The 26,434-nt window shown below is 42.9% G+C and overlaps 1 protein-coding gene across 1 annotated transcript; it reads left to right on the top strand.

The window, feature by feature from the left end:
- The first annotated feature begins 261 nt into the window (after positions 1–261).
- Positions 262–5,095, top strand: LOC137415216 (delta-like protein 1). Its single transcript, XM_068100795.2, has 10 exons — positions 262–508; positions 611–901; positions 991–1,048; positions 1,224–1,481; positions 2,049–2,109; positions 2,236–2,366; positions 2,503–2,672; positions 2,994–3,207; positions 3,309–4,117; positions 4,269–5,095. The coding sequence occupies exons 1-10, from the start codon at positions 443–445 to the stop codon at positions 4,272–4,274; spliced, it is 2,064 nt and encodes a 687-aa protein (XP_067956896.2). The 5' UTR covers positions 262–442; the 3' UTR covers positions 4,275–5,095.
- The last annotated feature ends 21,339 nt before the right edge of the window (positions 5,096–26,434 follow it).

Below are 26,434 nucleotides of genomic sequence, written 5' to 3' on the forward strand. Positions count from 1 at the left end.
TGCAGATTGAGGACGGAATACTGAGTCGAGGGGGGCTAAAACTCCATCCCACCGCCTCCCGGCCTACTTGCTGCCGTGATACGCCAGCATCTGTCAACACAGAAGGCAAGTGAATTCACGCCGCGAGCCTGCAGCCTGGTGGGGTCCGCGAGGTGGGCGGGCCATGTGGGCGGGGACAGCGCGTGCGCCACCACCCCCATTGGCTGCGGCGGCGGGGCGACCCGTATAAAAAGGGTGACGGACGCCAGTGCCCATCACGCAGTGACACGAGGCATTCGCGAGGTCGATCTCTTCAGCGAGTGGGTCACGCCGTGCCTCTTAAACTGTCGGACCTTGTCTTGCTTGCTCCAGCCTCCGTGCTTCCGCTTAATACAGGACCGTGCCCGCTTGATGCCCATTTGATTTGCCTTGGCTTCATTCCCTGGGGGCCCCTCCTTCGACCATGGCTGGTCCCGTCTCTTGCGCGTTCTTCGTGGTCTTCTCTTTTGCTTTTTCACTCTTGCATCAGGTAGGTCCATGGCAGACGGATCTCCCAGTCCGGCGATGCTAAACTCGTTAACTCCGAGCATGCTTAACTTGATCCGTATTTACGCATTTGTCCTTCTCTCAGGCATCCTCGACTGGGATCTTCGAGTTGAAGCTTACAAAATTCATCAACAACAACGGCTTGCGGCTGTCGGGGAATTGTTGCAAATCGCCCTCCACGATGTCGTGCGAGTGCAAGACGTTTTTCCGGGTCTGCCTGACGCATTACCAGACGAACATCACCAGAGATCCTCCGTGCACCTTTGGTGGGGTCCTGACCCCCGTGCTGGGCTCGAACTCTTTCACGATTCATGACATCTCCAACAGCGAGGGGTTCTCTAGCCCAATCCGCTTCCCATTCAGCTTCACCTGGCCGGTGGGTTAACGCGCTCGGTCGCTCCGAGTTGCAGTTTCTCTTGAGTCTTCTTTCTGGGCTCGCGGTGACATCGATTGTTCTCCTCACAGGGAACCTTTTCGCTCATTATTGAAGCTTGGAGTGCCGAGTCTGCTGAACTCTCCACAGGTGGGTGGGATGCATCAGATCCAGCAGGCGGCGGCATATTGTCTGAAGCTAAGATCATAATGTCCATATTAACTTGAATATCATTCACCCACCAAGGTATTTATTTTACCAAACTGTTGAATGTAAGAGTTCTGAGCACACGACACTTAATTGTCCACATTTTTTTTATCTGCAGAAGTACCCGAGAGGCTTATTAGCCGCTTGGCCACGCAGCGTCACTTGAGTGTCACCGAAGAATGGTCACAGGACATTTACTTCGCCAACTCCGCGGAGCTTCACTACTCGTACCGAGTGATCTGTGATGAGCATTACTATGGTTCTGGTTGCTCCATGTTGTGCAGACCCCGTGATGACGGCTTCGGGCACTTTACCTGCGGCGACGCTGGGAAGAAGCTGTGCCTGCCCGGCTGGACTGGCCCCTACTGTGAAAAAGGTACGTGATTGTTCCCCAGCGATAATGTCGTGTGCATGCAAGTCACGCCACAACGGAACCGCTATAACAAGTTCTGTCCTTGGGCAATATAGGCGAGTGTGTAACCCAAAGCAACTGGTCTTGCTCATGCCAGAAAGAGCATCAATCCTCACTTGTAGTCAGTTACTTATAATTGGTTAAAAATAAGTTCCTCGGGTCACTGTGGAAGGTTTGCAGTCAGTTTTGCCGAAAGTAACACGACAGGACAGGGAAAGGTCAAAGGGAGATAATTTTGTGACCTGTGTCATTCCATTTTGTCGGGGGCGCACACAGCGCGGCGGTGGAAGAAACGCGCGCTCATCGTGCCATGGCCGTGCGGCGCGTGGCCCGGATTAGTGGCGCGCGGTGCGGGGCCCCGCCTGCCCATTGTGCGACCCGCAGCTGCAGCCATGGAAACTGATAGGGCCGAACAATAGCGCAGCTGTCACCATTTGCTGGCGCGCTGCCCAGCTGGCGTGTGGCACGGGCGCTCTTGTTGTGCTTCTCGCTCGCATCTCTCGTGATTTTAATGGTTGTTTTTCTTTGCAGCTATGTGCCTGCCTGGCTGCAGCAAAACCCAAGGCGATTGTGACCGGCCAGGCGAATGCAAGTGAGTGAAGTCAAGATGCGATGAAACTTTAGACTGAAAATTGCATTCGCTCGATGAATGGTAGAGGATCGATGCACTGCATTAAGCGAGGTTTATAATTGCCTGGTTTTGCGTCGTGCTTTGCAGGTGCCGTCTCGGCTGGGAAGGCCGTTACTGCGATCAGTGCATCCGCTTCCCTGGCTGCAAGCACGGCACGTGCCAGCAACCCTGGAAATGCAAGTGCCAAGAAGGATGGGGTGGACTCTTTTGCAATCTAGGTAAGCTTCAATCATCTACTTTATTTGTCCTCGGTAGTCGGCACGACTAATTTTTATGGAATCTATGGTGACATAATAGCGATAACAAATTAAATATCTTCATGTTTGTTTTTTTGTTTTTTTCCCCTTTCTGCAGATCTCAACTACTGCACGAATCACAATCCATGCAAAAATGCCGCGACCTGCACCAACACTGGCCAGGGAAGTTACAGCTGCACATGCAGGCCCGGATTCAGCGGCACCAATTGCGAGGTGGAATTGAACGAGTGCGACACAAGGCCTTGTCGGAACGGGGGCAGTTGCACGGTAGGTACTGAGATAATTGTAAAGTCTGCAAATATGTTTTCACTTCTCATATTTGTTTTTTTCCGATTACAAGAATCGTGTTGGCATCTACGATTAACAATGGCACATATATGTTTGGTACACAAAATGGGGAAAGGGTGTGGATGTGTGGTCAAAAGCTCCGACAGTTTTTGAGTGTTTAATATATGGCCTCTGATGTTGTAAGATTGCCAGTTTTCAATGAAATAATAAATAGGTAAGCGACTGCAATTGAGATTGCTTAATCTTAGTAAGGCCTTCCTTTTTGCAATTAAGATGAATATGGCCTTCCTTTTGCTGCAGGATCTTGAAAACGACTACAAATGCATGTGTTTACCTGGCTTTCATGGAAAGAACTGTGAATTGAGTGCTAACACCTGTGCCGACGCACCCTGCTTCCATGGCGGTCAGTGCTTGAATAGACTACAGGGTGGATATAACTGCCAATGCCTTTCCGGTTACACTGGTTACAACTGTGAGAAGCGAGACCACTGCAGCAGCAACCCCTGCGCCTATGGTAAGGGAAATCCTCTGTTGCTTTTGGTATTTTATAATTGATATATAGGTTTGGTGCTTCTATTATGAGTGGTAAGTTAACCTTTAGGGTTTGTTTTACAGGAGGGCAGTGCTTGAACTTGGAATCGACCTTCAGGTGCCATTGCCGACCAGGCTTTGCAGGCATTCGATGTGAGCGGACTGTCAACAATTGTGTCAGCTTTCCCTGTCTTCATGGTGGAACCTGCCATCCACGAGGCAATGACTTTGTCTGCAGCTGCCCAATTGGCTACCTGGGAAAAGACTGCAGCTTCTCAGCGCATCAGTGCTCCAGTGGACCGTGCTACAACGGTGGCACTTGCAGGCCACAACCAGACGGTGGCTATGCTTGCGAGTGCCCTGTTGGCTATGAAGGCCCAGACTGTGGAGACCTGCTGAGTCCTCCGATCAAGGTGAACATACTGCCACCAAAAATGGTGGTGGAGCAGAACTTCCCCTGGCTTGCGGTGACAGTGGGCCTGGCACTGGTTTTTGTGCTTCTTCTGCTAGCTGTGCTTATTCTGCTGTGGCGTCGGCTGCGTGGAGGCCTTGCAGCAGGTCCTGATCACAGCAAAGGCAAGACTATGAATAATCTGAGTGACTTCCACCGAGAGAAAGAGCTCGCTGTCAACTTGATCCCAGCCGGTGAGCTCAAAAACACAAACAAACAGGTAGACCTGGAAGGTGATGGCAGCTCACTCAAAACAGGTTACAAGTTGAAGTACCAGGACATGGATTACAACATCATCCTAGATCCAGTAGGTGATGAGGTATCCGACAACGAGAAGAGTAAACAGGACGAAGAGATCTCGGACTCCTCGAGTTCCTCAGACATTGAGAACGCAGTGGCGTGTAGAACACCTCAACAGGACGACTGCGTAATCGCCACAGAGGTGCGTCACATAAAACACACCCATCTCACGATTTGCAATTTCACTTCGTCAGTGTTCCTAGCAATTTCTCACTTGGTACGTAACTGCCACTAATCCTTTTTTTTTTTTTCTTAAATATCTTGACCTATACGTTTTTGTTTTCACCTTGCAGGTATGAAACTGCTGAGACTGCTGTATCCAAGTCAGCACTTACGCATTCCCTGGCCTGCTTGCGGCGGCTCTGGTTGTTTACGGATAGATTGTGAAGCTCGGGGTCCTCGTGCCACGCCTTTTCGACCATTACTGAACGTTTACAGATTCCCGCAGTGGACATCTTGTGTCCCAACTGTTAAAAGTGACTCGAAGTTGGCGATTTTTATTTCTGTTCGACCTGAAGGTTTTTATTTTACAAAGCCGCTGAATGTGAAGAAACCAGTGAGGTTTATTATTATTATTATTATTATTATTATTATTATTATTATTATTATTTTGGGGTGCGGGGGTGAGGTTAACTCTTGACTGTTAGCAGGGCCAGCATTCCTGGTATATTTGCACTATTTAGTAAAAAAAAAGTTTTTCTTCCATGCTTTTCAATGTTGCCTCACTGTGGAAGCCCGGAGCTGTTGTTCATGTTCTGCCAGTGGGTGTTTTTACCCCCACCTTCAGCTTATACTGCTGTGATATTTAATATGCAAGAAAAATGTTGCCTTCGATTTTGTTAGTCAAGTGTCCGGATCCATTGCTTGAGGCCTAGTAATGCAGAGCCTGTACATGTGTATGGTTTTATTTTAATGTGGAAGCAATAAGTATTTTTAAAATGAAATTTTAATGTTAATTTATGTATGCAAAGCACTGAAGCTTTATACTTTTGTATAAAAATATGTATATAATGTCTATTTATAAAAAAGTTTCATTGTGTAATATTTATCAGTTCGCATTTCATTTTTATAGCTGCAAATTTTAGAATTTTTAATTTAAATAAATAGCCAGATGTTTTAACCACTTGGTTTTTTTTCTTCTTCTGTGTGTTCCATGCATTGTTTTGCAAATCACAGCCTCTGTTGGATGTCTGCTTATGACGTGGCATCTTCTGTTTGTGTTTGCATCACATTGACCACCACCAGACAAGGTTCCATCATACTATTCACCTTTGTCCTGAGGGTTTGAGCTGTCTAATTTGCGTTTGAATCCCAACTAGCTCTATAAACTGTGATGCGTCACAGTGAAGTTACGCCAGGGGACCCTGTCAGCATTGCTCGTTGGTGGACATTTAAAAAAAAAAAAATCCCATGGTGATATTCACCAAGAGTGGGCGAGTTATCATTCCGAAACAAATTCCAACTTTAATTCTGCCACCTCCCAGTCGAACGGCATGCCTAGCCACCAGGTTCGTGAAAGACGTGGCAGTTAAATGTAAAGTATTTATCAACCATAACAATTTTAAATATGCTTTTTCGCAAAATTGAGCATTTCACCTTTTTTCCTGCACTCACCTTAAATTGCTTAGCTCTGCCGTTTTAAGAATGATGCACAGACATCATATGGAGGGATATGCCGCGCTCGTATGACGTCATAATGCAACGGCGCCGAACGTGATGCAACGTAATAGGATGACGCTTTGAGTGAGGTCCGCAAACATGTCAATGACGTTTCAAACGTAGTTACAGATCCAATGACGACAGGTTTCCGAGGCAGCACGCTTGTGCACTTTGGGCTCGGCCTGCGAAGCTGTTTACCCGAAATAGCCTTGAGCTCTCGCCTCTCGGCCCGACTTTCATGTGGATACGCAACACGTGCTAAAACACGGGCGCCCCTGACATTCCTTCCCATGCAAACCTCGTGGGAAAACACGCAGTTCATAATGAATACAGAACACCGACTTCAACAAACGATATAAGTGAACAGACATTTTAAAAACAGCTCGGTGTTATTTCATCCCAAGGTGTAAATAAATTGCACACACACACACACACACACACACACATATATATAAATATATAAATATATATATATATATATATATATATATATATATATATATATATACTGTATATATATACACACACACACACACATACACACACACACACACACACATACACATACACATACACACACACACATACACACACATATATACACAGACACACACACACACACACACACACACACATATACACACACACACATACACACACATATACACACACATATACACACACACACATACACACACATATATACACACACACACACACACACACACATATATATATATATATATATGTATATATATGTATATATATATATATATATATATATATATATATATATATATATATATATATGTATATATATATATATATATATAGTGGATTTGGGGTTTTTCCCAGGCTCATGGAGAATTAGCTTGAACAGGACATTGACAATGAAATTAGAAGACATCGGCATCGTTTTGCACGGATTATAGGGACATTAGTGTACAATGGACAAAAAAGCAGGATATGTTGGATTATAAATATGTACATCACGACTTGTGTGCTGACGGATTGCCAATAGCAGGCAACCAGAATCCACAACAAGCAAGTCGGAATATTCTCACGCTATTGAATGTACGGTCTGGCACGATGGCTCAGAAGCATGCGCATGCGCAGAAACATGGCTCAGAAGTATACCCACTCGCACTTCCAGCTGCTAGCCTGGGTTAATGTCGACCCGGCTATAAACTGCTGGGTGGTGTTTTGGGGTGTTGGTGGTGTTTTTCGCGAAGGGTAGGCGCGTTATCGCCGGCACCGTGACCAAATTGCAAATTCCTACCACTAGTGCCGGGACGGCCACGGAACCCAGTGTAGCCTTTAGAAACAGTTCTATGAAGAGCGTGGTACATTGATGATGACTCATGATGATTGAATGTAGCTTCATGGGTCCAGAGAGAGACTGAAACTGGCCACGTCATAGCGTGCCTGTTGTGAGATAACTATCGCCATCGAGGCCAGCCTTTGAGGAACGACATCTCAATTAATCTAAATTTAAAAATCGCAATGTTTAATCCTGATCCATGCAGAGACGATCAGCGATGAGTTTAAGGATTAACGGGGAATATCAATACACCACGTGTGCAAAAATGGCGGGAAAATTTGACCGCAACCATGGCCGCGAAAGCAAACAACAGTATATCTTGAACCAACTCGCAGCGAAACAACATCAGAGGTGGCGGACCAGGTGAATATATCTGTCGGTTGGATGGAGTTTGAACTCACAATGGTTCGGCTGCCCATCTGGCTAAATCCGTCCAATTAAACAAGAGCACCATGTGCTGCTGGATGGGGCCTGGCAGCCTGGATAATGGTCTGGATTTAATACTTACGAAATGAAAAAGCTGTCGAGTTGCCAATCTGGGCTCAAATGCAGAATGCTCTCACACTGGCATCGAGAAAAAAAACTTTTTATTACAAAATCATGGATGGGAAAGAGAGTTGGGATAGACCACTTGGCCACGACTATGGTGGCAGCTGCTGCGGAATCATTTATTGCTTCACTTGAACAATGAGAAAAGTTGGCATCCACAATGATTGCCATCTTTACTCCATACCTGCCAAAAAAAAAAAAAATTCGCCCAAAAAGGAATTTCTGTTTGAGAAAACTTACAAGAAGCAATTAAGTTTTCAAAAACTTTTCAAACTTTTTTCTGTGAAAAGACGGACAAACGTAGTAGGGTCACGCAGGTTGGACACTCGTAACAGGTAAACAAACTTGAATGACGAGCATTGTTCGTTGAACTTCATTGCGGAGAGCATCAGGAAACGTGCCTCACACACCGGAAATACGCAACATGAAACAGCGTTCAAACGATTGTGACGTCATAGATAAGCGGGCCCTTCACAGCATTAGCGTTGCTTGACAACCTTGAGAATGGGGAGGGAAACACTCGTGGGTGTAACAGAAGAAACGTGGCGATAGATGGTGAGAAGACAGTTTCTGGCCAACCCACTGCCCTCTTGTGATTGTTTGGGTGACAATGACGTGACAAGTGACAAATTCAACAAAATAAAGGCTGGGCCAAGGATCGTCCGAAGCTCTTTCTCGACCCTCTTGTTCTCTCCTCCCCACAAGCTGTTGCCATCCCCAAACACAAGAAGCTTTTGTTTGAAAACGGCCAGAAAAGGAAGCCCTTCTTTGTGAGATATCGGAGCTTTGGTCGAACTGGACGCTCCGCACTGTTTTTCTATCGGATCGCTACTATTGGGGCTAATAAATCTGATATTGCTTTAAACAAGTCCCTGGTATCAATTATTATTTGCCCATCGTTCAGGTGGAGTAAACAAACATGACGACTCGTACTTGGATATCAGGAATTTGATCAAGGTACCGGGACACTGCCTGCTCTTTTCGGAAGTTTATACCTGTTTCGGAAGATGTTTCCTGATATTTACATCTTGTAAACAGTGCTGATTATTATCCGACTACTTCATTCAATGGCACCAATTATTTCAATCTTGTGAGGTCAGCTGGGGAATGTTTTTTGACCCAAGACTTTTATGAAATGACTTCCATTCCAGTTCCAGGTCTGAATTCTTGCTGAAACGTTGGAATTTATCTCCCTCATTGAAGCTCACCAAAGCTAAGATTTATGCACCGGATCTGCCCTGTCTTTCTGTTGCCGTATCATCACTGCGTTGTTAATTGTTTTTTTTAACCCACGAGAAACATTCGCTTCTTTCAGTGGTGGCTTGGGGGGGCGTGGGAGGAGAGGGTTATGGGGAAATAAATTCTGAGCAAGATGGCTACTTATACCCCCTCTCTCCAGCAGGGGTCAGTAAGCAGCGTGCACTGTGCATCGTGACCCATGACCCACCCTTGTGAGGGTCAGGGGTATTTTGAGGGGGGGGGGGAATTATTTTGTGCGAGTGACTTGACCCTAGGTAACCCCAGCATGGGTGCAAAATTTGATGTAGATCAGCCAAACCGATTTCGAGTCTATAAGTGAACAGACAGACAGACACGCTCTATTTTGATGATTCCCATGTTTTAACCATACCTTGCTGGGAGAGTGTATTATCGAGTTCGTCTCCTTCTGAGTGTCTGATCTCAGATAGTATTAAAACATGTCTCATCTGTTTCTGATCTGAAATGTGCCTCAATTGGTTTATTTTATCCTGGGTGTTCTCCTTTCATGCTCTTCGACCTTCTATTTTATTTCCCCTTCTTCATTTCAAATAAACCAAATAACAACAAGAAACAGCAATCAGAGATTGCAGACCCTCGCCAGGACGTGTGTTGTTTTGTCCTTTTGGTCCTCGGGGTCTTTTGGGTCCTCTGGGGGTTTGGGTCTTCTGAGTCTTTTGGGTCTTCGGGATCTTCACGGCATTCAGGGTCCTTTGGGTCTTTAGGATATTTTGGGTCTTCAGGGTTTTAATGGTCTTTTGGGTCGTCTAGGTATTTTGGATCTTAAAGGGTGTAAGTTCTAAAGGGTCTTTAAGGGTATTATGGTTCTAAAGGGTCTTAAAAGGTCTGAAATCGTTTTACGGTTATTTAGGGTTTTAGGGGTCTTAAGAGTTTTATGGGCCTTTGTGGATCTCCAATGTCCTTAGGGTCATCGTGGTCTTAAGTGGTCTCAGGGTTGTAGAGGTGCGACAGGGAATTAGGGCTCATAAAGGGTCTTGGGGTTCGAAAGGGTCTAATGTAATTAATACAAAATACTCACGTTTTGTGTGGACAAACAAACCAAAAAAAAGAAATGTTTTGTACATAGCACGATACTTGTGAAATCCCTAAAATAAGTTGTTGACCTTTGGCCTATGTTGACCTTTTGGCCTATGTTGACTTTTTGGCCTGTGTTGACCTCAAAAATAATTGGTGGTTAAATTTGCAAACCTCATGTGCAAATCTTCAAATTTCAAGTCAATCAGATGCAAATACAGTAGATGATTTTATATAGTATTTGACAAAGTTGTTGACCTTTGGCCTTTGTTGACCTTTTGACCTCAAAACCAATAGGCTTTTTGCTTATGATCAACTCTACCATTTCATATCGTTTCGTAAAGATTAGTTTAAAATTGTGACTTTTAGGCGATTGACATACAGACAAACAGACAGTATAACGTACATGACAAACCAATATACAGTACTTGAAAAATATTTAATTTTTGCAAGTAACAAGAACGGAAGTCGATAGAACGCATGCAGTGTCTTCAAAAAGTATTCACACCCCTTGACTTTTCACATTTTGTTGTTACATCCTGAATTTGAAATGGATTACATTGAAATCTTTTGTCGCTGATCTACACATACCACATAATGTCAAAATGGAATTTTTGTTTTAGAATTTTTTGTAAAATAATTAAAAATGAAATACAGAAATATCTCATTTACATAAGTATTCAACCCCCTGAGTCAATACTTCGTAGAAGCACTGTTGGCAGCGATTACAGCTTTAAGTCTTCTTGGGTAAGTCTGTATCAGCTCTGCACATGTACGTACATTTGGGGAGTTTGTTCCATTCTTCCTTGGAGAATTGTTGAAGCTCTGTCAAGTTAGATGGGGAGTGTCGGTGAACAGCAATCTTAGAGTCTTTCCACAGATTCTCAATGGGATTGAAGCCCAGCTGAAATATTTCTGAGATTAAAAGAATTGGCAGCTTCGACATTGGGGCACTTTCTAGGATGACGTTTGTCAACGTCCTCACCCTCCACATGGCCTCAGAAAACGTGGACTGCTGTTGACCGAATAAAGGAACAAGATCTCACAAAACAGCATCTGGCATCTGATTGGAAGCATGCTATGGATATGCAGGAACAGTATCAATGTCAAGGGAGCTCACACTCGATGCTGATACAGTATTGACTTGTTTCAGCTGCCAAGAGAACATAATGTGTCATTGCCATCTACACATGCACATTCATTTCCATACCCTTCTGTTTACATCTCATCAACGAGTGCTGACATATGCACAATGCAAATATTTTGATCGAAAATTACAGTGACTAAACTATTCCATGAAATACTTGTTCATGAAAATGAAATACATGTACTTGAAAACTCTTATTCCATGAAATCGTTAGTTGTTTCCACTTATTGTTTCTTCTCCAAGATAGATGTAGTTACAAATGCTGCTTTACACATTTATTTGGGTGGTATATTACACCATCTCAAGTTCTGGAGGGTTGTGTGCAAATATTTGGGAAGAAATTTTGAGTATCATCATTACATGGAAAAATGAAGACATATATTCTTATACATTACAAAAATGTATAAACTGGGTTATGAAATAATTTTATGCACAGGTTCATATATTTACACAGTGCGTAAAACTTCTCTGGAAGTTTCCCAGCAACAAGTGTTTCAGCCCTTGAACTCATGCTATACAGGGCCCTGAAGTTGGTGCCGAACCCATAATGCTCTATGGGGCCCACAACAGGTGATGAGGCTGGTGCCGAACCCATAATGCTCTATGGGGCCCACACCAGATGATGAGGTTGGTAACTTTCTGATAGTGGAATGTCCTTTCAATCTCTCTGAACATGATTGAGGCTTGTGGAAGAGCTAGAGAAAAATGGAAGGGAACAAAATGGAAAGGGGGAAACACCAATAACAGACTATAAGTGAGAGTGAGATCAAAGGGAAGGGGAGAAGGACAGATGGGGTGAACAAGCTGCATACAAGCTGAATGAAACAGCATGAAGAGGAAGGGGAAAGCGGGAATGAAATAGATAAGGAACAAACCAACAGACAACTAACAAAATAAAAGAGGTGAAAGAGAGAGAGAGAGACAGAGAGACAGAGACAGAGAGAGAGAGAGACAGAGAGACAGAGAGACAGAGACAGAGACAGAGACAGAGAGAGAGAGACAGAGAGACAGAGAGACAGAGACAGAGACAGAGACAGAGACAGAGAGACAGAGACAGAGAGACAGAGACAGAGACAGAGAGAGAGAGAGAGAGAAAGAGGGGGGTGGGGGGGGGGGAAATCACAATAACTTGCAAATAATAACAATAACGTATATATTGTTACGTTTATGTGGGTAGGTGAAAGGATATCGTAGGGAAGGTAGGAAAATAATATAATTATAGCATGGACCAAAGATGCGTCGGAGAAATCTCGATGTACTTAAGTAGGGAAACTGTAGCATAAGGTTGTTTATGTGTACACCACACAGGGGGTGGTGTTGTGCTAATATCGGTAGGGATTAAGGCTAATTTTCCCCAGAATGTGATTTTCCCTCTGTAATTTTGATTGGGGTGATTCGACAGAGCTCGGCCATTGGTCGGGGTGACGTCGGGCAGAAGCTTTGAGAAGGAGCAGGAAGAAGAAGTCTCTCTTTGGGTCTTTGTTCTCTCTTGGTCTGGTCTTTGTTCTTGGTCAGTTGCTTTTTGTCTCTGGCTTGACTGTTCCTGGCTCGTGTGCGATTGTGAGGAGAACTTTACGAAGCTCGTGTGAACTTTTGCAACATTGGAGAAGGGGGTGTTGTTGGACTGTGGTGTTTTTCGGGGGAGCTGGAGCCGCGTTGCGCGTAGCGGTGGAAGCGAGGAAGGGCCATTTGACTGTGTGCTTCACGCCTGGGCGTTTTTGGCGCGGGGGTTCTGTGTCATTGTCAGAGCGCTTCCCACGCAAGTGGCTACACCAGCAGCGACGACCAACAAGCCGCTCAACACATTTTGGACCAGAGCTGAATACCAGCCGACTCAACAAAACAATTAATTTTATCATCCCCCTGTTGTGTATTTGTATCTGATGGAGGCGTCTCAAATTAGGATTTAGTTTTACCTCCCCTTTCATTTTCACCACTTTCATATTGCCATTGTTTTCATTAAATTCTTGGGTTGCATTTTATTTGTTGTGTCGTGTTTCTTTGTTCATGCGTCCGAGAATAGACCCGTGTGGCTTCCGTCCAGGTAAGCACCTTGGTTCCTTCCCCCGCACACGACGGACCAACCGCCAAATTCGGCTATGCTCCTCGGAATTAAGGACCATTACTGCTTTCCATCATCCAGCGGGGTTAACAGCCGGGCAGATGTGACAATATACAGACTTGGCATTTAATATGGTATATTTTTTTTGTGGGGGTGAACTTACTTTTCAAGATGACTTAGAACCAAAAGTTCATTGGAATTATGTTGAAATTATTCTAGATTTTGTTAAAGTGACCTTTAAAAGAAACAAAAACCACATTTGACATTTCGAAGCAAATAAATTGATCCTTGAAAGTGATGTAAACTGATATCGAACTCAATTCACGGACAGTACTGTGTTAAACTTCTGTGCGTTTTCCAGAAGTAGCTCTTTATTTTGCACATTAGCCAAAAAAAATTGTAACAAAAACAAAAGTTAAATTACGACTGGGATTACGGACAGTAAAATTACAGTTCAGTACTTCATGTAACCCCCACGAGCATTCAGGAGAGCACGTACACATCGAGGCATGCTGTTCACGAGATTTGCCAAGTTTGGACAGGAATCGCTTGCCATGCAGTGACAATAGCCTGCTGCAATTCACGCACAGAGGCAGGCTGCTGGTCCAAGTTGTCGATTTGACGCGTTAATTCTGCCCACAAGTTCTCTATCGGATTCATATCCGGGGACATGGCAGGCAACTCCATATGCTCTACACCACGGTCAGCAAGAAAGTGTTGGATCATGCGAGCACGATGAGGCCGTGCATTGTCATCTTGGAAGACAAAGTTTCCTTGAAAGGCTGCACGAGCAAATGGAAGCAATGTTTCTTCCAGAATGGCCCTGTACTTGAACTGGTTCAGGTTTCCATTCAGAACAATCAGGTCAGTTTTGCCCCGTGCATGAAAAGCAGCCCAAACGGTCACCCCACCACCTCCAGCTTGGACACTTGACACTATACAATCTTCGTTGTGGGCTTCATGCACTTGTCTGCACACTCGGACGTGGCCATCTTGACGATAGACCAGAAATCTAGCCTCATCACTGAAGGTCACGTGATTCCAGTGTCCTGGCTGCCATTGACGGTGCTCTCTGGCCCACTGCAATCGGCGCTGGCTGTGTTGTCTGGTCAGGCGTGGCTTTCTCAGGGGACGCCTGGCATGATAGCCTGCTTGAACCAGTCGTTGGTTGACTAGCCTTCTGGATACAGGCACATTTGTCAGTTGCTGCCACTCAGCCCTAAGCCGATTAGCTGACTTGGTACGGCCATTGCAGACTAACCGGTGCAGCTGGCGATCATCTCTCCTTGTGGTTCTGCGTGGACATCCTGGCCTCGGTATTGGAGTAGGGACACCCCTCTGAGCATTTCGTTTCAGGATATTTGACACCTGACCTTGAGTGATGCCATACTGCCGAGCAATAGCACGCTGTTTCATGCCAGAATTTCGTAAAGCCACCACTCCATGACAAACAGCATTGTCGAGTTGACGGACCATCTCCAGAGGAAGCGGCAATAACTTTTGGAGACGTGCAGCAGTTGTTTCCACTAATACAGAACGCAACAACCCTTATATACCCGATTGTGAAGCCAATCGTCAAATCTACCTGTCCTTACATTTTGTCACGCCATCTGTGATATAATCCTGTTATTGACCTCTTGCTGCGAAAGACAATCAGTGACATGGTTCTTTCAACAAAGACATCACCGAAGGGTAAAAGAAACTCACCAGATTGATATACTGAGTTCAGAAAGTAAACCCAAGTCAAGAAAAAAAATAATTCCATATTCAATGCCGTCTGTATATATATATATACAGGGTGTTCCAAAAAGACCAGAACAACTTTGGCTGTTTTATATTTAGAACCACAAATGATATAACGATACCCTTTGGTTTATATGATACAACAACTCATAACGTTTTGTGTGCACCACCAATGCCCTTCAATGTGAGCTCCATTTGTCATGCGCAGGACATCAAGGTGGTACACGAGTTATTGCTCAATATGTTTCCGTCCATCAGTGTGCATGCAGCTGTGATCCGAGAACGAAGATCCTGCAGGTTTGTCACCTTGGTGTTGTCGACAAAATCTTTGACAAAGCCCCACAGAAAACAATCAAGGGGGGTTATGTCTAGTGATCGCGGGGGCGAGGCGGTTGGTCTCGGTCAATCCAGCGACCTGGAAAATTTTCATTCATGACGGGTCGAACAACTAAGGCCCAATGAGGAGGGGCGCCGTCCTGTTGAAAAATGATATTGGGTTACAGGTCTTCAATCTGTGGGATAGCGAATCCTTCTATCATGTTCATGCAAATTGTTGAGGTCACTGTATTCTACGCAAAGAAAAATGGCCCACCAAGCATTTATGGAGAAGGCAACAACACACATTGACCGTGCAAATGTCCCGTATGTGTTCAATGACCACGTGGGGATTTGCAGAGCCCCATATCCTCACATTATACCAGTTGACCTTTCTGTTAAATGAAAGCAAGCTTCGTCTATGAACATGACCTTATTCAGGCAATCTTAGTCATCCTCTATACGACTGAGCATTTCCAAGTTCAACGCCTTGCGTTTGGATCGGTCATTTGGTTTGAGTTTCTGCAGAATCTGCACCTTGTAGGCATAAAGCTTCAATATTTTATGCAAAATCCTGTGTACAGTGGTGGTTGGTAGTCCCAGTTATCTGGATGCGCGTCGGATTGATTTTCTGGGACTTTGTTGAAATGATTCACGCACTTGTTCAACGTCTGCTGCTTTTGTGCTTGGTCAACTGGTACTTTTCTGTTTCTGACAACATCCAGTCTCCTTGAACCTCTTGTACCACTCTCTGATACTAGTCTGTGATGGCGGATTACTTACATTCCCTGTACGGAAATTACGCTGAACTTGCGTGTCGGATCACGTCTCGATGAACCATTCAACGCACTGAGCTTTCTCCTGTGGAGTCGCCATTTTCTTTTACATTAAACCACCAGACTTGACAACACAGAAAACTTTATGAGTTTCTGTATCATATAAAACAAAGAGTATCGTTGTATCATTTGTGGTACTAAATATATTAACAAAGTTGTCCAGGTCTTTTTGGAACACATCCTGTATATATATTAAATAATAAATTTTATTAATATGGCACTTTTCAAATACAAAGAAATCTCAAAGTACTGAACAAGCAAAATCAGTTGGTCAAGTAAAAAAACACAAAAAAAACTAGAAAAGCATTCGGTAGAGAGCATACCTCCACCAGGCTGAACAGTTTACATTTTGTATCCCATTGATGGGCCGGATCGGGATCTGGACCTGAACCAAAAGCTAATCGGCTTGTTATTGTCACCTACCTAATTAATTCACCAAGTTTTGTCATAATTCGTCCACAACTTTTTGAAATATCATGTTACATATCGTTTTCAGCCCTATCACTCAATTGTAAAGAATCACTTGATATTAAAAAAAAAACTCTCGTATCCAGATACGGATTCAGATCTTTACCAAAATCAAACCAATTTGTCATTGTCACACCCCTAACCTGTCCACCAAGTTTCGTCCAAATCCATCCACAACGTTTTGAGATATCTTGCAAAATGTCATTTTTGCCACGATCTCTCAATGGTGAAGAATAACTTTTAAAATTCTTGTATCTGGATCCGGATCTTGACCAAAATCTAATCAATTCGACCTTGGCCCACACCCAACCTGTCCACCAATTTTTGTTTGAATCTGTCCATGGATTTTTGAGATATACTGCTCAGAGACAAACAGACAGACAAACAAACAGGGTGACTAGAAAAACAAACAGACAGACAGACAAACAATCCGTCCATCTTCGTTGGCCAAGGTAAAGGCAAAATGCTCAGTGTGCTGAATGAAAGGGCTGAGAAAAGTGTATAACCGACAAATGTTTTCAGGGTGTGTTGATTTTCCCCTGCTTTTCCAACATGGGATCTTTCTCCACCTCACTCTATTCATGCTTCTTATTTTGGTATGATTGGGTCATTTCTATTTTGAAACGATTGGATCCCTCATTCTCCAGCAAGTCTTACATAGTGGAAGCAGTTTCACAGCTGCCAACTCATCACCTCCCTAGTCTCGTCTTTCCTAACGTCAGCTATCTTCCAGTCTGTCCAAAATGTCCTCAGTTTCTCCAGGGTGTGCAAATCTCCCCTGGAAACATCGCAGCAGCAGGTCATCAGACAAGAAGCTTCGTCAGGCAATAATTCTGGCTCTTTACATGCATTACAAATGGACGACGATGCAAATTAAATGATGAGCTGAATGATGAGGACTGTGTCCAAATTTTGTTTGGTGGGAAGCTGGGGTGCAGGGTTGGGGGTGGAGGTGAATGAGAGAAGTGAGAAGAAGGGTAAAGGATGAAGGGAAAGGGGGCATGGGGACTGGAAGAATGAACGAGCGGAGTGGGGCCCGTGGTTACATGGGAACAGCTTGTGCCTGTCATCCAGAAGACAGACAACACTGAGAGCCTACACTGATGCCCATAACTCTGCTTCACCCTTTGTGCCAGAGCAGAGGGTGAGAAGTTACTTTACACAGACTCGCTGAAGCAGTGACGGGGAAAATCCTCTGCTCGGGCATCCGTCAATTGGGTATTTAGCGCAGAAGGAAAGGCTGTGCAAAGCCACGGGAGAGGGAAAGGCTCTTAATCGAGCCGTAGTGATATATATATATATATATATATATATATATATATATATATATATACATATATATATATATATATATATATATATATATATATATACATATATATATATATATATATATATGTATATATATATATATATATATATATATATATATATATATATATATATATACAGACTTGGCATTTAATATGGAATCTTTTTTTTTTCTTGACGGGTTTACTTTCTGAACTCAGTATATCAATCTGGTGAGTTTCTTTTACCCTTCGGTGATGTCTTTGTTGAAAGAACCATGTCACTGATTGTCTTTCGCAGCAAGAAGTCAATAACAGGATTATATCACAGGTGGCGTGACAAAATGTAAGGACAGGTACATTTGACGATTGGCTTCACAATCGGGTATATAAGGGTTGTTGCGTTCTGTATTAGTGGAAAACAACTGCTGCACATCTACAAAAGTTATTGCCGCTTCCTCTGGAGGTGGTCCGTCAACTTGACAATGCTGTTTGTCATGGAGTGGTGGCTTTACGAAATTCTGGCATGAAACAGCGTGCTATTGCTCGGCAGTATGGTATCACTCAAGGTCAGGTGTCAAAGATCCTGAAACGAAATGCTCAGAGGGGTGTCCCTACTCCAATACCGAGGCCAGGACGTCCACGCAGAACCACAAGAAGAGATGATCGCCAGCTGCACAGGTTAGTCTGCAATGGCCGTACCAAGTCAGCTAATCGGCTTAGGGCTGAGTGGCAGCAACTGACAAATGTGCCTGTATCCAGAAGGCTAGTCAACCAACGACTGGTTCAAGAAGGCTATCGTGCCAGGCGTCCCCTGAGAAAGCCACGCCTGACCAGACAACACAGCCAGCGCCGATTGCAGTGGGCCAGAGAGCACCGTCATGGCAGCCAGGACACTGGAATCACATGACCTTCAGTGACGAGTCTAGATTTCTGGTCTATCGTCAAGATGGCCACGTCCAAATGCGCAGACAAGTGCATGAAGCCCACAACGAAGATTGTATAGTGCAAAGAGTCCAAGCTGGAGGTGGTGGGGTGACCATTTCGGCTGCTTTTCATGCAGGGGGCAAAACTGACCTGGTTGTTCTGAATGGAAACCTGAACCAGTTCAAGTACAGGATCATTCTGGAAGAAACATTGCTTCCATTTGCTCATGCAGTCTTTCGAGGAAACTTTGTCTTCCAAGATGAAAATGCACTGCCTCATCGTGCTCGCATGATCCAACACTTTCTTGCTGACCGTGGGTTAGAGCATATGGAGTGGCCTGCCATGTCCCCGGATATGAATCCGATAGAGAACTTGTGGGCGGAATTAACGCGTCAAATCGACAACTTGGACCAGCAGCCTACCTCTGTGCCTGAATTGCAGCAGACTATTGTCACTGCCTGGCAAGGGATTCCTGTCCAAACCTTGGCAAATCTCGTGAACAGGTGCTCTCCTGAATGCTAGTGGGGGTTACACGAAGTACTGAACTGTAATTTTACTGTCTGTAATCCCAGTCATAATTTAGCTTTTGTTTTTGTTGAAATTTTTTTTGGGTAATGTGCAAAATAAAGAGATACTTCTGGAAAACGTACAGAAGTTTAACACAGTACTGTCCATGAATTGAGTTCGATATCAGTTTACATCACTTTCAAGGATCAATTTATTTGCTTTGAAATGTCAAATGTGTTTTTTGTTTCTTTTAAAGGTCACATTAACAAAATCTAGAATAATTTCAACATAATTCAAATTAACTTTTGGTTCTAAAGCATCTTGAAAAGTAAGTTCACCCCCCAAAAAAAATATTCCATATTAAATGCCAAGTCTGTATATATATATATATATATATATATATGTGTGTGTGTGTGTGTGCGTATATATATATATATATATATATATATATATTTATATATATATATATATATATATACATAATCAAATGCAGATGAACAACGCCACAGGTCCTCATCTGTCCACCATAAGACTCCACTTTTTTGAGCCACTCCACAGTAAGCAGGGAGGGACCTTCAGAGGAAACGTTTCACGGAGCTTTTTTCGGCTACCAGATATTTCAAAGGCTCGATAGAGGGCTGCAGGTGAGAGTGATGCAAAATGAACAGGACAGGCAACCATTGAAGGATAGTGCTTTGAAACAAGAGTGGCGCCCTACTGTCCAGATAGAGGTTTTTCGTTTTGCTTACTTCTGTTCAATAGCCTTTTATGGTTTCTGTTGTTTTTGGCATATGAAACGAGCAGACGTCTGTAATGTTAAATTGAAAATTATTGAAAGAAAACAAAGTCAATAGACATGTATTAGATGCAATGCTATCTTGATGGATAGAAGTGTAGCGGATAGTCGGCTTTAATATTATGGGGAGTATTTTCTCCAGCAAAAATATCTTTCACTCTTCAGACCACAAAATAAGCAATTTCTCTCCTCCATATAACCGAAATTTTACATTTGCCTATCGATATGATTTGACCACAAGCAATATGTGTCGGCAAAGAATAATGAACACAACTAAGAATGCAAATTAAGATTATTAGGAAAATTATTTATATTTGAACATATTTTCAACTAAAATTATTTTAAAAAATGCATTTCACAAACGTCTGCTAATTTCAGTAAACAAATGTGTTCATTGACAAAGAGATGCTTGGATCTAGTTCTTTGTCCGCATTGTTGCGTCCTCGACTTTTTCCCTGTTTGAAAATGGGTCTTCGAAGTGCATGGATGCGGATCTGGGAAGAATTATCGGCATTACTCTGGGCAACCCGAAGTTCCAGAGAAGCTGTCTGCATCCTCGGGTACTTTGAGTAATGGCCCAGAAAACAGCGTTTCCCAGCTGACCGATCATCAATGGGCGCCTCCACCGAAGGTGTGGCCGTCTCGCTGGCACCATCTGTTGAGTCCCCCACCACCCCCACGCTCCCACCAACACTCCCCCTCTTTATAGTTGCCTGTTCGCTCAGTTTGTATTAGTCCTGCATTAAGCGTTTTATCTTGCTGATGAGCCCATCAAGTCCAAAAACAACCATCGAGTAAACTATCCCCAACTTATGACCATTATGCTCTCACTCTCTGGGTAATGGTCCATGGTGGACAATGCAATGTTGGAGATCTCTCCCTCCCTATCTCCATCATTTGCCTGTTCTGTGTTCACCTTTTCTTCCTTGTTGTTTCCCCCTTTACCCACAAACAGCTCAACCACTCACATTCAAACATAGCTTTCACTTTTTTGTTCTTTTCATGTGAGATACATTTTCCAGGCTGAACTATAAGATGACTGAAGTGGACAGCTCTCAGTTCAAGCAAATTGCCATGGATTACCAAGGCCTTGACAAATCCAGGTCAGTGGTGACATCTGGCTGAGCAAGCAACAACATTCATATTGTTCTCAGGGCACACTGTGAGACAATGAGAGAGAACACAGGGCATATCACTTGCATAAGTCATGCAATCTCAAGTCTTAGGCGCTATCTATTTATTACGTGTACAAACATGGTGGAACATTTAACTCCCCTTTACATCCGTATGCCTCGTACCATTCCGTTCCACACATTCATGTCCCATTCTGACTAACTTCCTTCATCTGAATTTTCCCACTCTTCCCACATTCTCCTACCCTATTCTTTTCTATTCCACAAGCTTCGTCTTTATTTTCTCAATTTAGAACCCCTCTCCTGTGTGTATGTAATGAATAGAAAAGCCCTCACGCCATGACGAAGCCAAATCTACTCTACACTTTGTATTTCAGGTCATAGTTAGTGAAATTGTTTTTACTCTTAACCTAAAGGATCATGAAATAAGGAAACGTACACTCATGGAGAGCAAGGTATTAATACACAGCAGGCTGTTGAGTCCATACCGTGTCATGAGAGTAATCAGCTTTTACTTTGATTACGATTGATTATCGAAATGATACTCAAAAGTTTGTTTGTTAGTCCAAATTATTCTATCATGGCAATGAGGAAAAAAGTTTTATTATTTCAACTTCTCCCATGTCTCGTGTTTCACGCATGTGCGAGTAGATGGCTCACAATCCATCAGCTTCTATTTTTTGGTACCTTGGAGTATGTGAAATAAATGCGGTACTTTATCTAGCAAGTCCTATCGAGAGCTCGTTAAGAGTTCATGGGTGCTGTTTCTGCTGTATATCGAGTGTATAATGGAGGCTTTAACTCGATAATTAATCAATAATGCTGTGTGACGTAATCAATAATCGAAATAATCAATAATCGAGAAATCAATAATCGAGGTAACCAATAATCGAGAGCTCGTTAAGAGTTCATGGGTGCTACTTCTGCTGGATATCGAGTGTATAATGGAAGCTTTAACTCGATAATTAATCAATAATGCTGTGTGAGGTAATCAATAATCGAGATAATCAATAATCGAGAAATCAATAATCGAGGTAATCAATAATCGAGAGCTCGTTAAGAGTTCATGGGTGCTGCTTCTGCTGGATATCGAGTGTATAATGGAGGCTTTAACTCGATAAATAATCAATAATGCTGTGTGAGGTAATCAATAATCGAGATAATCAATAATCGAGAAATCAATAATCGAGGTAATCAATAATCGAGAGCTCGTTAAGAGTTCATGGGTGCTGTTTCTGCTTTATGTCGAGTGTATAATGGAAGCTTTAACTCGATAAATAATCAATAATGCTGTGTGAGGTAATCAATAATCGAGATAATCAATAATCGAGAAATCAATAATCGAGGTAATCAATAACCGATAGCTCGTTAAGAGTTCATGGGTGCTGTTTCTGCTTTATGTCGAGTGTATAATGGAGGCTTTAACTCGATAATTAATCAATAATGCTGTGTGAGGTAATCAATAATCGAGATAATCAATAATCGAGAAATCAATAATCGAGATAATCAATAATCGAGAGCTCGTTAAGAGTTCATGGGTGCTGTTTCTGCTTTATGTCGAGTGTATAATGGAGGCTTTAACTCGATAAATAATCAATAATGCTGTGTGAGGTAATCAATAATCGAGATAATCAATAATCGAGAAATCAATAATCGAGGTAATCAATAATCGAGAGCTCGTTAAGAGTTCATGGGTGCTGTTTCTGCTTTATGTCGATTGTATAATGGAGGCTTTAACTCGATAAATAATCAATAATGCTGTGTGAGGTAATCAATAATCGAGATAATCAATAATCGAGAAATCAATAATCGAGATAATCAATAATCGAGAGCTCGTTAAGAGTTCATGGGTGCTGTTTCTGCTTTATGTCGAGTGTATAATGGAGGCTTTAACTCGATGAATAATCAATAATGCTGTGTGAGGTAATCAATAATCGAGATAATCAATAATCGAGAAATCTATAATCAAGGTAATCAATAATCGAGAGCTCGTTAAGAGTTCATGGGTGCTGTTTCTGCTTTATGTCGAGTGTATAATGGAGGCTTTAACTCGATAATTAATCAATAATGCTGTGTGAGGTAATCAATAATCGAGATAATCAATAATCGAGAAATCAATAATCGAGATAATCAATAATCGAGAGCTCGTTAAGAGTTCATGGGTGCTGTTTCTGCTTTATGTCGAGTGTATAATGGAGGCTTTAACTCGATAAATAATCAATAATGCTGTGTGAGGTAATCAATAATCGAGATAATCAATAATCGAGAAATCAATAATCGAGGTAATCAATAATCGAGAGCTCGTTAAGAGTTCATGGGTGCTGCTTCTGCTGGATATCGAGTGTATAATGGAGGCTTTAACTCGAGAAATAATCAATAATGCTGTGTGAGGTAATCAATAATCGAGATAATCAATAATCGAGAAATCAATAATCGAGGTAATCAATAATCGAGAGCTCGTTAAGAGTTCATGGGTGCTGTTTCTGCTTTATGTCGAGTGTATAATGGAGGCTTTAACTCGATAAATAATCAATAATGCTGTGTGAGGTAATCAATAATCGAGATAATCAATAATCGAGAAATCAATAATCGAGGTAATCAATAATCGAGAGCTCGTTAAGAGTTCATGGGTGCTGTTTCTGCTTTATGTCGAGTGTATAATGGAGGCTTTAACTCGATAATTAATCAATAATGCTGTGTGAGGTAATCAATAATCGAGATAATCAATAACCGAGAAATCAATAATCGAGGTAATCAATAATCGAGAGCTCGGAGTTCATGGGTGCTGTGTGAGGTCCAAACAGGGAAACTACATCTCCGATGACGGAAAGGAGCCCTCGTATATCTTGAGTTTTCCATCGCCTTCAGGTCAGCCGCCATGGTTATTAGCTAAATAAATGCTTGAGGCTTTTGTTGTACACAGAATTGTAAAATGTTGTTCTTTAATGGGACCAGGAAAAGGTGATCACCATACGTAGTTTCAACTGTGTTTCTACCCAATGGCGTTGAGGTCAGTAATGTAGTTGTGCTGTCATAACGAAATACATGGAAATAGGAGGCATGATGGACCGTAAATCCAAATGGATTGTGATTTGCACAAATCTGCACTCTATATTCATTTTGACTTCGTCTTTGTTGAACTAGACATAAACACATAAAGAAATTGTTTCACTCATCTTGCCTCACAATTGCATATATATATACAGACTTGGCATTTAATATGGAATATATATTTTTTCTTGACTTGGGTTTACTTTCTTAACTCACTATATCAATCTGGTGAGTTTCTTTTACACTTTGGTGATTTATTTGTTAAAAGAACCATGTCACTGATTGTCTGTCGCAGCAAGAAGTCAACAACAGGATTATATCACAGGTGGCGTGGCAAAATGTACGGACAGGTGCATTTGACGATTGGCTTCACAGTCGGGTATACAAGGGTTGTTGCGTTCTGTATTAGTGGAAAACAACTGCTGCACGTCTCCAAAAGTTATTGCCGCTTCCTCTGGAGATGGTCCGTCAACTCGACAATGCTGTTTGTCATGGAGTGGTGGCTTTACGAAATTACGGCATGAAAGAGCGTGCTATTGCTCGGCAGTATGGCATCACTCAAGGTCAGGTGTCAAAGATCCTGAAACGAAATGCTCAGAGGGGTGTCCCTACTCCAATACCGAGGCCAGGACATCCCCACAGAACCACAAGGAGGGATGATCGCCAGCTGCACCGGTTAGTCCACAATGGCCGTACCAAGTCAGCTAATCGGCTTAGGGCTGAGTGGCAGCAACTGACAAATGTGCCTGTATCCATAAGGCGAGTCAACCAACGACTGGTTCAAGCAGGCTATCGTGCCAAGCATCCCCTGAGAAAGCCACGCCTGACCAGACAACACAGCCAGCGCCGATTGCAGTGGGCCAGAGAGCACCGTCAATGGCAGCCAGGACACTGGAATCATGTGATCTTAAGTGACGAGTCTAGATTTCTGGTCTATCGTCAAGATGGCCGCGTCCGAGTGCGCAGACAAGTGCATGAAGCCTACAACAAAGATTGTATAGTGCCAAGAGTCCAAGCTGGACGTGGTGGGGTGACCGTTTGGGCTGCTTTTCATGCAGGGGGCAAAACTGACCTGGTTGTTCTGAATGGAAACCTGAATCAGTTCAAGTACAGGGCCATTCTGGAAGAAACATTGCTTCCATTTGCTCGTGCAGCCTTTCGAGGAAACTTTGTCTTTCAAGATGACAATGCACGGCCTCAGCGTGCTCGCATGATCCAACACTTTCTTGCTGACCGTGGTGTAGAGCATATGGAGTGGCCTGCCATGTCCCCGGATATGAATCCGATCGAGAACTTGTGGGCAGAATTAACGCGTCAAATCGACCACTTGGACCAGCAGCCGACCTCTGTGCGTGAATTGCAGCAGGCTATTGTCACTGCATGGCAAGTGATTCCTGTCCAAACCTTGGCAAATCTCGTGAACAGCATGCCTCAACGTGTACGTGCTCTCCTGAATGCTCGTGGGGGTTACACGAAGTACTGAACTGTAATTCTACTGTCCGTAATCCCAGTCATAATTTAACTTTTGTTTTGGTTAAAAAATTTTTTGGCTAATGTGCAAAATAAAGAGATACTTCTGGAAAACGTACAGAAGTTTAACACAGTACTGTCCATGAATTGATACTCGATATCAGTTTACATCACTTTCAAGGATCAATTTATTTGTTTCGAAATGTCAAATGTGGTTTTTGTTTCTTTTAAAGGTCACATTAACAAAATCTCGAATAATTTCAACATAATTCCAATGAACTTTTGGTTCTAAGACATCTTGAAAAGTAAGTTCACCCCCACAAAAAAAATATTCCATATTAAATGCCAAGTCTGTATATACACAGTGCCAATAAAAAGTCGACACTCCCTTTCAAAATTTTCACCTTTTGTTGCCTTATATCCTGGAATTAAATTGCATTAAATCAGGCTTTTTCCACCTTTGTTTACAAATTGTAACCCACAACATCCAAGTGAAAAATTGGACAAATAAAAAAAAACAATTAAAAATACAAAACTAGATTATCGTGGTTGGATAAGTGTCCACTCCACTTATAAAAGCAATTTTAAATTAGCTCTCGTGTAGTGTAACCAATCACCTTCAAATTTTTCTATATTGTCAGGTCAGTCTTTTGGGACTGCCACTGGTAACATGTAACCCAGTACTACCTGCCGCATTGTCGGGTTGTCATTGACTAAACCGACACCCCTCAGTGGCTTTGCTAGTGGAGAGGGTGATTGTGAAATCCTGCTAGGACCAAAAACAACACCTGCCTAAGGGTGGACGAGATCTCCTAAAACACACCCATCTGGTTTGGACAGGTTGAAGTCATACCAAAGACTTTAAAAATGGTACGTGCTGCTTCCTTGCTTGAA

The sequence above is a fragment of the Myxine glutinosa genome, chromosome 9 (assembly GCF_964187855.1).
Source record: "Myxine glutinosa chromosome 9, kmMyxGlut1.1, whole genome shotgun sequence".
NCBI lineage: Eukaryota > Metazoa > Chordata > Myxini > Myxiniformes > Myxinidae > Myxine > Myxine glutinosa.